The sequence below is a fragment of the Monodelphis domestica genome, chromosome 4, assembly GCF_027887165.1.
Source record: "Monodelphis domestica isolate mMonDom1 chromosome 4, mMonDom1.pri, whole genome shotgun sequence".
NCBI lineage: Eukaryota > Metazoa > Chordata > Mammalia > Didelphimorphia > Didelphidae > Monodelphis > Monodelphis domestica.
Genome location: NC_077230.1, coordinates 384,614,621 through 384,630,672, shown reverse-complemented (window position 1 = coordinate 384,630,672; position 16,052 = coordinate 384,614,621). Strand labels below are relative to the sequence as shown.

At 47.8% G+C, this 16,052-nt stretch overlaps 1 protein-coding gene across 1 annotated transcript; it reads right to left on the bottom strand.

Annotated features, from left to right (window-relative positions):
- Positions 1 to 3,361: 3,361 nt before the first annotated feature.
- On the bottom strand, positions 3,362 to 16,052 carry LACTBL1 (lactamase beta like 1). Its single transcript, XM_007491209.3, has 7 exons — positions 16,032 to 16,052; positions 13,463 to 13,595; positions 10,499 to 10,608; positions 9,341 to 9,501; positions 8,538 to 8,776; positions 6,729 to 6,834; positions 3,362 to 4,866 (listed from the first exon to the last, which is right to left on the bottom strand). Exons 1-7 carry the CDS (start codon positions 16,050 to 16,052, stop codon positions 3,882 to 3,884), a joined length of 1,755 nt encoding a protein of 584 aa, XP_007491271.2. The 3' UTR covers positions 3,362 to 3,881.

The following is a 16,052-nucleotide window of genomic DNA, read 5'->3' as shown; positions in this document are numbered from 1 at the left end:
TGCAGCCCCTTCAGGCCTCAGCTCAGTCTCAGCCTCTGGGGGAGGCCCTTCTGGACACCCCTCACCACCACCCCCAGATACCCAGCTGGCCCCTTTCTCCGAAATCACCTCCTTTGGCCCGATATCTACGTCTTGTGTGTAAACAGTTGTTCAGAGACTATCTCCCCCATCCGACTGGGAGCTCCTTGAGGCAGGAACTGTCTTGCCTTTCTTGTATGCTCAGGGCTTAGAACAGTACCTGGCATACAGCAGGTGCCTCATAAATGTTCACTGACTAACAAATCTAAAAAATGGTCCTTGCTTGCGATGTTCGGCTATCCCTGAATCTATCAGAAATGGCTTTCTAAAAACCAGGGTTTCTCAACATAGCCACAATATACACCTCACTCATATATAATAAACTCCTATATGCATGTGTGTATTTAGAGGGGGGGAAGGAGAGAAAGAGAGAAAGAAAGGGAGAGAGAGAGAGAGAGAGAGAGAGAGAGAGAGAGAGAGAGAGAGAGAGAGAGAGAGAGAGGGAGAGAAGGAAAGAAGGAAAGAAAGAAAGAAAGAAAGAAAGAAAGAAAGAAAGAAAGAAAGAAAGAAGAAAGAAAGAAAGAAAGAAAGAAAGAAAGAAAGAAAGAAAGAAAGAAAGAAGAGAAAGAAAGAAAGAAAGAAAGAAAGAAGAAGAAAGAAAGAAAGAAAGAAAGAAAGAAAGAAGAAGGAAGGAAGGAAGGAAGGAAGGAAGGAAGGAAGGAAGGAAGGAAGGAAGGAAGGAAGAAGGAAGGAAGAAGAAGAAGAAAGAAAGAAGGAAGGAAGGAAGGAAGGAAGGAAGGAAGGAAGGAACAAAGGAAGGAACGAAGGAATGAAGAAAGAAAGAAAGAAAGAAAGAAAGAAAGAAAGAAAGAAAGAAAGAAAGAAGAAAGAAAGAAAGAAAGAAAGAAAGAAAGAAAGAAAGAAAGAAAGAAAGAAAGAAAGAAAGAAAGAAAGGAAGGAAGGAAGGAAGGAAGGAAGGAAGGAAGGAAGGAATGTAGGGAGGGAGAGAGAGAGAGAGAAGGAAGGAAGGAAGGAAGGAAGGAAGGAAGGAAGGAAGGAAGGAAGGAAGGAAGGAAGGAAGGAAGGAAGGAAGGAAGGAAGGAAGGAAGGAAGGAAGAAGAGAAAGGGAAGGAGGAAAAGAAAAGAAAAATGATGAGCTAAAAATGAAAGAAAGATGATAGAGCCCATGGGAACAGAGAAGGATTATTGGGAAACTTGGAGACATGTGGCCTCTGAGCCATGGAGAGAGAACACTGTGGCTTTCAAATTGTCCCGGGGCATGACTGGGGAGCCTGTAGCCATTGTCCAGTTTGAGAAGGACAGATGGGATCTGATGGCTAGAGAAGCCCCTGGCCTATGCCTCCATTTGAGAATACGGGGTGGCCGTGATTGACAGTCATTTCCACATTTCCACCCACACCCACACCCACACCATGGCAGCTCCCCACCTCCCCCACCCCCCCCACTCACCCCCGCTTTTCAAGTGGCCATGAGCACTGAGGGCTGCTACAGGGAACACATGTCTCCATGTCTCATGAACACACTGATACCTTCCAGGATGACCTGGAGTCCTTGGGGAGGAGCCATGGAGCTTGGCCCAGGGCAGAGAAAGACTTTCCCAGACACTCCCTAAGTATCCCAGCAAAAACAGAATTAGACGAGCAGATGGGGGCAGCTGGGTAGCTCAGTGGATGGAGAGCCAGACCCAGAGATGGGAGGTCCTGGATTCAAATTTGGCTTCAGCCACGTCCCAGCTGTGTGACCCTGGGCAAGTCACTTGACCCCCATTGCCTAGCCCTTACCACTCTTCTGCCTTGGAACCAATACACAGTATTGATTCTAAGGTGGAAGGTGAGGGTTAAAAAAAAGGGGGGGGGGTTAGGCAAAGATTTGAGACACCTGGTCCTTTCCATTCTTCTACCGAACAAGCTGAAGCTTTCTGGCACATAGTAGGCATTTATTAAATATTTATTGATTTATTTTCTGTGTAGCCATTTCCCACATCTGCCAGAAGGCTCTCTGGGGCTCTGGAATGGTGAATAAAGTCTAGTTCCTGTATGGAGGCTACTAGGTAGTTAGTTGAGTGGATTGAGTGCTGGGCCTGGAGTCAAGAAGACCTGAATTCAATCGAATCTCGGACACATACTAGCTGTACGACCCTGGGCAAGTCATTTAACCTCTGTTCCAACAGAGAAGGAAATAGCCAACCACTCCAGTTCTCTTTGCCAGGAAAACCCCCAGGGCAGTACTGGTGTTCTATGGTCTACATACGGGTCATGAAAAATGGGACCCAACCAAGCCACAGAACAATACTGTGTATGGCATGGGCTGTTCCTACTTGGAGTTGTAAGGAGCCCAGAGGCAGAGGTGAGGAACAAATGATTGGAGGGTTTCAAAAGGCTCAGCCCAGTTTTAAACTACAGTATTCAAGTTTGGAAAACCTTGGAAGAGCATCGGCTCCGCGGCATGATGCTGGCATCTGGTGGTCCGATGTGGTAATAGCCTAGCAATGGCCTGCGAGAGGATGGACAGAGCCATCCCTACACCAGGCTCTCAGCATTAAAAAAGAAGCCTTGTCAGAACTTAGAACCGAAAAATGGAGGGCAGTGTTGGCCAGCTAGGACAGAGGAAAAGGGCGCGCAGTCGGAGAGTCAAAGCTATTTCTGTTACTCACATAGAGTCTAACCCCTCTGGGCCTCAGTTTCCCCAATTGGGGAAATTGGACTAGATGCCATCTAAGGTCCAGACATAGAGTCTAATCCCTCTGGGCCTCAGTTTCCCCAATTGGGGAAGTTGGACCAGATGCTATCTAAGTAGAGTCTAATCCCTCTGGGCCTCAGTTTCCCCACTTGGGAAAGTTGGACTAGATGCCATCTAAGGTCCACACATAGAGTCTAACCCCTCTGGGCCTCAGTTTCACCAGTTGGGGAAGTTGGACTAGATGCCATCTAAGGTCCACACATAGAGTCTAACCCCTCTGGGCCTCAGTTTCCACATCTATAAATTGGGGGGGGGGCTGGACTAGATGCCATCTAAGGTCCACACATAGAGTCTAATCCCTCTGGGCCTCAGTTTCCCCACTTGGGGAAGTTGGACCAGATGCTATCTAAGTAGAGTCTAATCCCTCTGGGCCTCAGTTTCCCCACTTGGGGAAGTTGGACTAGATGCCATCTAAGGTCCACACATAGAGTCTAACCCCTCTGGGCCTCAGTTTCCATATCTATAAATTGGGGAAGTTGGACTAGATGCCATCTAAGGTCCACACATAGAGTCTAACCCCTCTGGGCCTCAGTTTCACCAGTTGGGGAAGTTGGACTAGATGCCATCTAAGGTCCACACATAGAGTCTAATCCCTCTGGGCCTCAGTTTCCACATCTATAAATTGGGGGGGCTGGACTAGATGCCATCTAAGGTCCACACATAGAGTCTAATCCCTCTGGGCCTCAGTTTCCCCACTTGGGGAAGTTGGACCAGATGCCATCTAAGGTCCACACATAGAGTCTAACCCCTCTGGGCCTCAGTGTCCACATCTATAAATTGGGGGAGCTGGACTAGATGCTATCTAAGGTTCTCCTTCCTGCTCTAAATCTATGATCTTAGAGCACAGAATGCTGGGAGCCAAAAGTCAACCTTGGGAGCCCTCTCGTCGGAGGCCATCGTTTTATAGATAAGGGAAATGAGGTTCAGAGAGGGAGCGGAATTCGTCCAAAGTCACCCAGCGAGTCAGTGTCCCATCCGGTACTCAAACTGGGGCCCGTCCATGCTCTTCCCGTGGTTCCATAGCGCCCCCTGGCCAAAGCTCAGCGCTGGTGTCTGTTGTACCAGCTGGATCCAAAGAGCCAATCGGGGAAGGGTGGGGGAGGTCAAACTGAAGTGCTAAAGACGGGTTTCTGGGCCATCCGAAGGACTTTGTATGTGTTCAAGCCAGGAGCGTCGAAGCCTGGGGAGAGCCCCCTCTGGTCAAAGGGATAAAAGTTGAGGAGCTGGCCATGCTGGTTCTCCAAGGGAAGCCAGGCGGCCCCCAGGGGCAGCACACAAGGGAACGCTTTGTCCACCACCAGCTGGAATACCCTGCCCTGCAGGTGGTGCAACTTCAGGGTCCGGAACTTGGCCGGGATCAGCTTCTCCACTCGGGGCCCAAATTGCCGCATGCGAAGGACCCCTGAGGGCCCTACGAGGATCTCGTAGAAGGTCAGGTTGGCGTAGGTGTAGAAGCCCAGGTAAGGGCCTGGCCGAGGCGGCGGTGCCAGGCTCCCCTCCACCTCCCGGAAGGCCATCTCCAAGGCGGGGATGAGGACATCATACACTTGGGTCACCAGGTCTGGCCCTGGCGGACGGGGTCCAGCCATGAGCACGATAAAGCTGAGCTTCAACCGAGGGACCAGCGAAAAGGTGGCCGCATAGCCATCCAGGTCCCCATCCTTCCGCACAACGCTGTAGCCCCGCTGGGCATGGAACTCCCACGGCGTGCCTGTCTGGTTGGCAAAGTAGGTGCCAGGACAGGCGAGGAGAGGAGTTAGAATGGTCTTAAGCGTATCTGGTGCCAAGACGCCCTGAGGGACACTTCCAAGGAGCACCATTGCCAGCTTGGCCAAGTCAGCAGGTGTGGAGTACATCTGGCCAGAGGGCCGATACCAGCCTAGGTCATAGAGTGGGGCAGGGTGCCCACTGCCATAGAAGCCTGCGGCCATCCGGGCCTGCACCCAGGGCACCAGGTCAAAGCCTGTGTCCTCCATCCCCAGCCGATCTAAAATGTTCTCGGACACCCAGTGCTGGTAGTCCTTATTGTCCGTGTGGCCGGCCAACACATGGGCCAGCAGTGAGAAGGCCAAGGTGCTGTAATGACACCTGCAATCAGAGTGGAGAGACCTGGAATGTAAGCACAAGGGTCCAGGGATGCCTTATACAGAGACTGGCTAGGGAACATCAGGGAGATTACTTCCCCACTCTGGAACCTCGGCTCCTCATCTGTAAAATGAGGAGTTTGAACTTGGTAGTCCTTAGGGTTCCTTCCAGCTCTGACATAGTTTCTGTTCTAAGACCCTCCCAGCTCTGATATTCCCTGTTCTAAGCTCTCTCCCAGCTCTGACATTCTCTGTTCTAAGGTCTCTCCCAGCTCTGACATTCTCTGTTCTAAGGTCTCTCCCAGCTCTGACATTCTCTGTTCTAAGGTCTCTCCCAGCTCTGACATTCTCTGTTCTAAGGTCTCTCCCAGTTCTGATATTCTCTGTTCTAAGGACTCTCCCAGCTCTGACATTCTCTGTTCTAAGGACTCTCCCAGCTCTGACATTCTCTGTTCTAAAACCCTTCCCAGCTCTGACATTTTCTGGTCTAAGGTCTCTCCCAGCTCTGACATTCTCTGTTCTAAGCTCTCTCCCAGCTCTGACATTCTGTGTTCTAAGCTCTCTCCCAGCTCTGACATTCTCTGTTCTAAGCTCTCTCCCAGCTCTGACATTCTCTGTTCTAAGGTCTCTCCCAGCTCTGACATTCTCTGTTCTAAGGTCTCTCCCAGCTCTGACATTCTCTGTTCTAAGGTCTCTCCCAGCTCTGACATTCTCTGTTCTAAGGTCTCTCCCAGCTCTGCCATTCTCTGTTCTAAGGTCTCTCCCAGCTCTGACATTCTCTGTTCTAAGGTCTCTCCCAGCTCTGACATTCTCTGTTCTAAGGTCTCTCCCAGCTCTGCCATTCTCTGGTCTAAGGTCTCTCCCAGCTCTGACAGTCTCTGTTCTAAGGTCTCTCCCAGCTCTGACATTCTCTGTTCTAAGGTCTCTCCCAGCTCTGCCATTCTCTGGTCTAAGGTCTCTCCCAGCTCTGACAGTCTCTGTTCTAAGGTCTCTCCCAGCTCTGACAGTCTCTGTTCTAAAGTCTCTCCCAGCTCTGACAGTCTCTATTCTAAGGTCTCTCCCAGCTCTGACAGTCTCTGTTCTAAAGTCTCTCCCAGCTCTGACATTCTGGGTTCTAAGACCCTTCCTAGCTCTGCCATTCTCTGTTCTAAGGTCTCTCCCAGCTCTGACCTTCTCTGTTCTAAGGTCTCTCCCAGCTCTGACATTCTCTGTTCTAAGGTCTCTCCCAGCTCTGCCATTCTCTGGTCTAAGGTCTCTCCCAGCTCTCACATTCTCTGTTCTAAGGTCTCTCCCAGCTCTGACAGTCTCTGTTCTAAAGTCTCTCCCAGCTCTGACAGTCTCTATTCTAAGGTCTCTCCCAGCTCTGACAGTCTCTGTTCTAAAGTCTCTCCCAGCTCTGACATTCTGGGTTCTAAGACCCTTCCTAGCTCTGCCATTCTCTGTTCTAAGCTCTCTCCCAGCTCTGACCTTCTCTGTTCTAAGGTCTCTCCCAGCTCTGACATTCTCTGTTCTAAGGTCTCTCCCAGCTCTGACATTCTCTGTTCTAAGGTCTCTCCCAGCTCTGACATCCTCTGTTCTAAGGTCTCTCCCAGCTCTGACATCCTCTGTTCTAAGGTCTCTCCCAGCTCTGACATTCTCTGTTCTAAGGTCTCTCCCAGCTCTGACATTCTCTGTTCTAAGGTCTCTCCCAGCTCTGACATTCTGGTTATAAGGGCCCTTCTAGCTCTGATATGCCATATTCTAAGAGCCCACCCACACTTATAATTTATGTTTTTCTCAAATAGAATTCCTCCCAGAACATGAGAAAGGCCCCAGCAGGTTCCTTGGCCCTTCTCTCAGGGCAGGAACCTGAAGGACTTCCCTAACCTGGTTCCAGGATCAGCCACGAGAACATCATCCTTCAGGAGAGCCAGAGCTTCCTCAGTGCTTCCCTGCCAGAGCAGGGTAGTCGAGCGGAGTCTTCTGGGAAGCCCTGAAAAGGAAGGGAGAGAAGGGCATGGTTAGAGTGGGAATGGTTGAATTTCTTGTAGTGGGAAGAGTAAAGAGTAAAGAGAAAAGAACTATGGAGTAAGGAGGACTAGGTTGCAGTCCCCAGTTTCCCTATAAGGTTGCCATGGGACTCAACAACAAGATCATATACAAAGACATGGGAAAAGGGGCAACTGGGTGGCACAATGGATGGAGAGCCAGGCCTAGAGATGGGAGGTCCTGGGTTCATATCTAGCCTCAGACACTCCCTAGCTGTGTGACCCTGGGCAAGTCACTTAACTCCCATTGCCTAGCCCTTACCACTCTTCTGCCTTGGAGCCAATACACAGTACTGATTCTAAGAAGAGAAGGGTTTAAAAAAAAACCATGTGAAATAGAATGTGGTCCAAACACAGATGTAGGAAACAAATATGAGTTAAGATCCTAACCTGAAAGCTGGAAGAAACCTCAGAAGTCATCTAGTCCAACCTTTTCATCTTACAGATGGAGAAACTGAGACCCAAAGAAATGGGTGACTTGCCAAGGGTCACTCAGAGAATAGAGGCAGAGAAGATACTCACCCCCAGGTCCAATGCAATGAAAAATTCTAGGTTTGGACCTGTAATCGTGGAGATGATACTGAGGTGAGCCTTAAAAAAAGATAAGCAAGATTTCAACAGAGAGAGACGAGGAGGGGGAGGAGGGGAAGAAGTACTGAAGGATGTACTCTAGACCCAAGGAATAGCATGAATAAAAAGAAGGGGAAGGGCTCTCAGAATGGAATTTTCGGTCTCAAATTCCTTGATTTATCATATTTCTGCTTCCTATTTCTGACAGAATCTTAACAATGATAAGACCCTAATAACTTGTATTTTTCAGTTTTATGTTTTTCCAAGCATGGTCTCATATAATAATCATATTATTTGATAGAAATATAATTACAAATGATATAAAGATATTTAATTCTCACAGTTAGTCTTTCAGGTAAGGGATGAAGGAAATAAGCATTTATTATGCACCTACTATTACTAAGTGCCACATAAATATTATCTCACTTGATCCTCACAATATCTTTGGGAGGTAGATGCTATTATTATCTCCATTTTACAGTCAAGGGAACTGAGGCAGACTTACCCAGCTAGTAAGTTTCCAAGGTTGGATTTGAACTTGGGTCTTTTTTTTTTTACACTTACCTTCTAGTCTTAGAATCAATACTGGGCATTGGTTCTAAAGCAGAAGAGTAGTAAGGGCTAGGCAATGGGGGTGAAGTGACTTGCCCAGGGTCACACAGCTAGGAAGTGTCTGAGGTCAGATTTGAACCCAGGACCTCCCATCTCAGCTGCCCCCTGAACTCAGGTCTTCTTGACTCCAAGGACAATGTTCCATCCACTGCACCATCTAGTTACCTAGTCTCATATTTTTCTTAAACCCTTACCTTCCATTTTGGAATCAATACTATGTGTTGGTTCTAAGGCAGAAGAGCAGGAGGGGCTAGGCTATGGGGGTTAAATGACTTTCCCAGGAACACACAGCTAATAAGTTTCTGAGGCTGGATTTGAACTCAGGTTTCCAGGCTTCAGCGTCCCATCCACTGCACCATCTAGTTGCCTAGCCTCATTTTAGAGATATTCCCATCAAGCACTGCTTCTCCATCACTCCCCTACAGTCATCTCCGAGCTCATGGGTCTGTACAGAGGATCTCCTCACCTGAGAGCTGGCTGGCCATTCTTCGGAGAGTCACTGTGGTAGGTTGGAGGGCTGGGACCCCCTTCTCCAGCCCCTCCATCAGGCTTCCCCATGCAGGCCGCAGTCCTGCTCCCAGCGGGTTTTTGATGGTGAATCCTTGGGCGTAGCGCTCGAGGGGGTCATCCAGGGATGCCACAATGCCTTCCTCCCACAGGCGGTACAGCATAAGCGTGGGGAAGATTTTGGAGATGCTGGCAATCCTGTCCAGGGGAGCGTTGTTATCCCCCACAGCACTGACTCCCAGCCTCCCTACCAGGGCCCTGGAGGAGGCCAGGGATGGATTTTAAAGCCTGAGCATGCTCAGTCGGGTGAAGAGAAGATCAGGGGGCTGAGGGGAGCAGGAGGGATGAGTGCTGCATTGAAGGAGCTAAGGGGCTGCCGTGGCTTTGAGGGACAGTCGTTCAGTTATTTTTCAGTTGTATTAGACCCTTTGTGACCTTATTTGGGGTTTTCTTAGCACAGATCTTGGAATCATTTGCCATTTCCTTCTCTGGCTCATTTTACAAATGAGGAAACTGAGGCCAACAGGGTTAAATGACTCAACCAGGGTCACACAGCTAGGAAGTATGAGGCCAGATTTGAACTGAGGTCTTCCCAACTCCAGGCCTGGCTCTCCACCCACTGAGCTACCCAGTTGCCCCATGTCAGAGATTTGTAGGTGAGGCCAGGATTTCCTCCTGTCCCTGCCAGGGCCCCTGTTTCCTAGCCCCTACCCTCAGCTACCCTCGGGGCAGGGGCAGGGCCCCAAAGTTTGGCACACTGACCGGTAGATGGTATATTCACTGGGGGGCCCTGAGGCTCTGTCCGAGCCATTCTTCCAGCCAAAGTTCCCTGTCCACAGCACAGTGTCATTGTAGATGACCACAGCGGACATGGCGCTGAGGCCGGGGGCAGTGAGCATTGTTTGCCGTAGAATTTTGTCCACCTTGGAGGGAGCAGAGAGGCAGCCTTAGAGGAGGGGCTGAATTCCTCTGAGCCATAGCCTGGCCCCGCATGTAGCCCCCCCAACCCCCCAAACCCCCTGCCCTCGGAGTCCCTCACAGGGCAATCCCGGACCCTCGGCCCCAGCTCCCCATCATCGCACATGCCTTTCCCCTGAATTTCTTGGCTAGACCCCTGTGATGCTCCATTTCCATACTGATCCTCTCCATTTTCCAGAAGTGGAACCCCAATTCCCTAGCGGACCCTTCCTTTTTTTTTTTAACCCTTACATTCCATCTTAGAATCAATATTGTATATTGATTCCCAGGCAGAAGGGCTGGGCAATGGGGGTTAAGTGACTTGTCCAGGGTCACACAGCTGGGAAGTGTTTGAGACCAGATTTGAACTCGGGTTCTCCCAATTCCAGGCCAAGTGCTTTACTCACAGTACAACCTAGCAGCCCCAATATCCATCATATTTTTATTCAATTTAATTTAATTTCTATTAAAATCCTTACCTTCTTCTGTTTTCATTTCATATCTTTTTTTTGGAAATTTTTATTTAATTAATTATTTTAAAATATTTTCCCACGGTTACAAGAATCATGTTCTTTCCCTCCCCTCCTACCCACCCCCCTCCCATAGCCGATGCACAATTCCACTGTGAAAACCCTTACCTTCTATCTTAGAATAGAAGAGTGGTAAGGGCTAGGTAATGGGGGTCACAGAAATAGGAAGTATCTGAGGCCAGATTTGAACCCAGGACCTCCCATCTGTAGGCCTGACTTTCTATCCACTGAGCCACCCAGCGGCCCCTAAAATCTTCTTTTTTAATAGTTCATCCAAACACTGAGAGATGGACCACATCTGCAATATCTTCTCCATTCTGTACGTATTGTCCCCCACCTCTCCAGCCAGCTCTCTCATCTATCATTCTGGCAAGTTTCAGGCCTGTCTGTCATTGTGGTCATTGGGTCAGTTATTCCCCTGGTCGACACTGACCTTCTCCAGGGCCTCCTTCAGCACGGGGAGGGGATGCTGGAGCGGCACAGGCTCCGGATACTGCGGGCACATCCTCACCGTTTCTGAGGTCACCGCCATCCCAGAGGAGCCTGCAGGGAATCGTAACAGGGCAAGTACTCTGGTCCCAAGCACACTACGAGGTTGTTACTGTGAGTAATGTTAGCTCCATTTTACAAATGAAAAAATGAAGTCCCAGAGTGACTTGTTCAAAGGCACACTGGCCAGAAGAGGTGGGGGCAAAGACGTACGCGGCTCCTGGCTCCCGGTCTCAGAGCCTTTCCAATAAAGCCCACCGCCTGCACAGTGAACCAGGGCTTCTCCTGGGAGGACCGGTCAGTCAACAAACGTTTATTAAGTCCTTACACCACTTACCGTACGCCAAGCTCTAGAGATTCCAAGGAAGTAAAAAACATGATCTGTGCCCTCTGGGAGTCAAGCCCACAGTCTAATGCAAACCTGCAAGTTAAATACAGGGGGCAGATGGGGGGGGAAGCTCAGAAAGAAGACCCTAGTAAGTGCCAAGGGTGGCAGCGGCCAGCTTTTTAGAAGGGGTGGCCTAAGGGTCATGCAGGAGTCCATCCATCACACTGGGTGCTCTTGCCCTCCACATAACACTTTCCTCCCCTAGCCTACCCCCAACCTCACAAATACTCCTATTCTGGTGACAATGATCAAGTAACTAATATTGCTATTAGACTGTCAGTTCCTTGAGGGTAAGAACTATCTTTTGCATTTTTTTAAATCTATCCCATAATATGGTACCTGGCACACAGTAGGAGCTTAATAAACATTTATTAACCAATCACCTGGGAAGCCTTAAAGTGAAAAAGAAGTCATCAAAAGCCAACATGGGGAAGAGATACAAAGAAGTTCCTGGGGATAATGGCAAGAACAATGGACTTGGAATTAGGGGACCTGGGTTCAAATTCTAGCTCCCTCTATTTAGGGACTATTGTTTCATTTTTGTCTTTGTAGCTCTAACTACTTGTATAGCACATAGTAGGTCTTAATAATTGATCATGGTTGATTGATTGTAGTAGTTTGTATTGTTTATAGTTGATTATAGATCAATAATTAATTGATTGATTAGTTGATCATGACTGATTGATTATAGTAACTTGTATTGATTATAGTTTATTATAGATCAATTATTAATTGATTGATTACTTGATCATGGCTGATTGATTGGTTATAGTAGCTTATATTAATTATAGATCAATAATTAATTGATTGATTACTTGATCATGGCTGATTGATTGGTTATAGTAGCTTATATTAATTATAGATCAATAATTAATTGATTGCTTGATCATGGCTGATTGATTGGCTATAGTAGCTTATATTGATTATAGATCAATAATTAATTAATTGATTAACTGATTATGGCCAAATCTGAAATTCAGTTTTCTCATTTGTAAAATGAGATAAAATACTCTCTTCCTACTTCACAGGGTGTTGTGAGAATAGCCCTTTGTAAATTGCAAAAGGATAGAGCTGTCATTACTACCTATCCGCCTTGGTGTTGTTGGACGACTGGGAACTGAAGGAATATGATAATGCCATTTAGATGGCCCTAAAGGATAGGGCCTGGATCTGGGATCTCATTGGTAGGGTGAATTCCCTGGTGAGGTAACACTCTCTATCAATACAGGTCTGCACCTTCTCTGTAATTTATCGTCTTAGAGGCATCTATTAGAGGGTTTAGTTTGTGCCAATTGTGCAAAGTACAAAAATTGCTAATAACATATCTGGGAGCATAAGATTATAGAGATTTCTAGAGCACTGAGAGTGAGTGGCTTACTAAGGGTCACAGAGCCAGCAAATATCAGAAGCAGGACTTGAAGGAAGTCTTTCTCTATCTAAGGCCAATTCTCTCTCTGTTGAGCCACAGTCTCCTCTATCTTTTGCATCAGAGTGCAGAGTGCCAGGTCTATAGTCAGGAAGACTTATTTTCCTGAGATCAAATACAGTCTCGAATACTTACTAGCTGGGTGACCCTGGGCATTTCACCCTTTTGGCCTCAGTTTCTTCATCTGTAAAATGAGTTAGAGAAGGAAATGGCAAACCATCTCACTTTCTTTATCAAGAAAACCCCAAATGGGGTCACGAAGAGTCAGACAAAACAGAACAACAAAGGTTTGAAAGTCTTAGGATGTGAGCTTCGACTTTGGGGGAAGGAGCATGGGTTGGGAAAGTCACCTACCTATTGTCTCCCTGAGTCTCTGGGGGCAGTGGATTGGGTGGGAGAAAGTAGGGGGTTCAATTTGGCCCAATGCACTAAAATTCTTAGGGCACTGACAGCACTTTCAATCACCTAACAGTGTAGAAACAATCCTATTTGGCACCTACCCAGCAGAAATAATTGGTTGAAATGGAAAACTACCAAATGGAACGCTTTCTCTTCCCTCCTCCCCCATCAGCAGCCAGTCAGGGAATTCTCAACAAACAATTTCTTCCCTAGGCCATCCTCTCTCCATCAGTAGCCTCATGAGATCCAAAGGGCAACCCTCCTCCTTACCCCCAAATGAAATGAGAGTCTATTTGTGCCAATCGCTCAAAGTACAAAAATTGCTAATAATGTGTTTGGGGGCATGAGATTATAGAGATTTCTATCTTAATTGAATCTTTGAGATCCTCTCGTCCAACCTTCTCATTTTATAACTCAGGAAACTGAAGCCTATATAAGAAATATAGTTTAGGATTTAGATGAAGAAATGACCTTAGACACTAAGCCCTTATTTTACAGATAAGGAAACTGAGTTCCAGAGAGCAACATGCCCAAATTCATATGACAGTTACCTAAGTCAGAATTTGAACTCAGTACCTCTGACTCCAAATCCAAGATTATTCCCAGTACATTCTAGGGATGGGTGGAAGGATAGGGATAGAACTTCAAATTCCAGGATGTGGCCCAAGAACCAAAGAGCATGTTCCCACACTCACCAGGGTCCTCCTTCTTGAGATGATACTGCCATAGAAAGCAGCCAGTCATAGCCACGGACAGAAGGAAGAAGAAGCTGGCTACTGCAGGAACCCACTTCCCCGTCACCTTGGGCAGGGTCAGCCATGGACAGATCTGCAGCAAGTACACATACACACACACACACACACACACACACACACACACACACACACACACACATACACATACACATACACACACACCAGGAGGGGTAGAATTTCAAGATATGAAAGATGAGACATCCAGGGATTAAAGGGACACTCCTTAGAAATCATCAGGTCCAATGACTTCATTTTACAGATGGGGAAACTGAGGCCCAGAAAGGGCATCTAACTTACCAAAGTCACACAGCAAAGCAATGGGGAGCTAGGACTAGAAGCTAAGGCTCCTGAGGCTTCAAGTCAAATGTTCTTTTATCCATCACACTGTACTGTAAGCCTTAATCTCCAACTGATTCCCTTGACTTGCATGTACCCAATTCCCTAAGCTGTCTGGGACCTCCCCCTCCTATGCTAGCCCTTCTTGAGTGATGCTCATGTCACCCCAGTTAATAAGAAAAAGGACACTGGGATGGGAATTCTTGGGAATGTGCACCAGATGCATTTTCCCTTTGGACGAGAGCCCAGATGCTAAATTTCCCTAGGTGCTCTCAGGTCTCATGGGAGGGAACTGGAAAATAACCAGAATAACTTAGAATCATATAAGGATGGAATGCCAAAATGGGGAACCTTAGAACACAGGATGTCAGAGCTACAAGGAGATTTAGAACATGGAATGTCAGAGTTGGGAGACACCCTGGAGGTCAACAAATCCAATATTTCTCCTGCCCTTGTGTTACAGATAAATTCATCTAATTCCATAAAGGTGATTTGAGTTGCTGAGTCATGTGGCCAGTTCATGGTAGAATGAAGTCTAGAGCCCAAAGTATATTGATTTCCAGTGCCAAATTCTTTCTACCCCCATGACACAGAGCCCTCTGCCAATCCTTGGATGGCTCGAGTACAGCAACCATGGAAAGGCTTACACACTACCTGCTCCACTCCTAGCCTTGCTCTAGAGATACTGGAAGGTCTAATGGCTGATATGAGACCCCGAAAGAGAGAAAAGCAGCAACCTAAGATGTAAGGCATTGCCCTATCCACTCAGCTTCCCAAGAACTGATGCAGTTTGGCCCAGTGAGGTCACATCTCTTTGCCCAGGATCTCAAAACCCAAAGCCATTAGATGAAATGAAACTTTACTGTGTACTAGGCACTGGTCACACCTAGCACAGAAACTCAGGTGAAAGAGGAAGAGGAGGAGGAGGAGGAGGAGGAGGAGGAGGAGGAAGAGCAGCAGGAGATTGGAAGCAGGAATTGGTGACCCCAAATCACTCAGCCTTAACGTCCTGCCAAGGATCACCCTCATCTATTGCCCTCAGCTGAGCCCTGGCATCCAGCTCAGACCTAGGATTTGTTCTGATAATCTCTCTTGAGGGAATGGTTCTTTATCTCTAATCTGCCAGCTGTGTCCTCTCCAGCCTCTGGCCTTGTTCCCTCTTAGGGATGCAAAAGAGGAAAATGATTTTCAGACATTGGGCATCCCTCCCCTCCTTCCCAGTGGCAGCTCAGCACCTAAGGGACCAATCAGAGCTTCCTAGACTTAGTATGGCATTCCCCCAGCCTCCTCATTCTGTTGTCAAACCTACACAAACCCCACACCTCTTTCCTCAAAAAGATTCCCAGAAAGCAAGTATAGCCCTCCTCTATCAGCTTTTACCCAACATGTGGGGTAGATATTCAGAGTGAGCAGGTCATTTCTAAGGGTCTTCTCAGCCCTAAAATTCCTTCTAAGGGGCCTCCTAGAGCTGACATTCTGTGTTCTAAGATCCCTTCCACCTCTGACATTCTCTGTTCTAAGGTCTCTCCCAGCTCTGACATTCTCTGTTCTAAGGTCTCTCCCAGCTCTGACATTCTCTGTTCTAAGGTCTCTCCCAGCTCTGACATTCTCTGTTCTAAGGTCTCTCCCAGCTCTGACATTCTGGGTTCTGAGTCTCTTCCCAGCTCTGGCATTCTGAGTTCTAGAGTTTCTCCCAATTCTGACATTCCATGTTCTAAGCGCCCTCCAACCTCTGACATTCTGGTTTCTAGGGACCCTCCCAGCTCTGACATTCCATGTTCTAAGCCCCCTCCCAGTTCTGCCATTTGGGGTTCTAAGCCCCCTCCCAGCTCTGACATTCCATGTTCTAAGCACCCTCTCATCTCTGACATCCTGGATTTTAAGATCCTTCCTAGCTCTGACATTCTGAGTTCCAAACCCCCTGCAGCTCTGACAATCTGGGCTCTAAGACTCCTCCCAGCTCTGACATTCTGTATTCTCAGGTCTCTCTCAGCTCTGGCATTCTGCCTATAAGGTACCCCTCAGCTCTGTGTGGAAGTTGGAACTGAATTTCATTTCTGGAAGGGAGCTTAGACTATATCTCAATCCTGCCACTAACTACCTGGAGGGAGTGGATGTAGGAGAAGGAGGTTTTGGGGACCGGCGGGAGATTTCCTTCAAAGGAGCTCCTTACCTGGGGCTTCAACCCAGCCAT

What these genes read in the sequence shown, in the direction of transcription:
- LACTBL1 (XM_007491209.3), bottom strand. Translation starts at nt 16,052, where the DNA reads ATGGCTGGGTTGAAGCCCCAG. An exon ending in AATGGCCAGCCAGCTCTCAG is followed by an intron (nt 6,835 to 8,537) that starts GTGAGGAGATCC and finishes CTTCCTTTTCAG; the next exon opens with GGCTTCCCAGAAGACTCCGC. An exon ending in GTGGCTGATCCTGGAACCAG is followed by an intron (nt 4,867 to 6,728) that starts GTTAGGGAAGTC and finishes CTCTGATTGCAG; the next exon opens with GTGTCATTACAGCACCTTGG.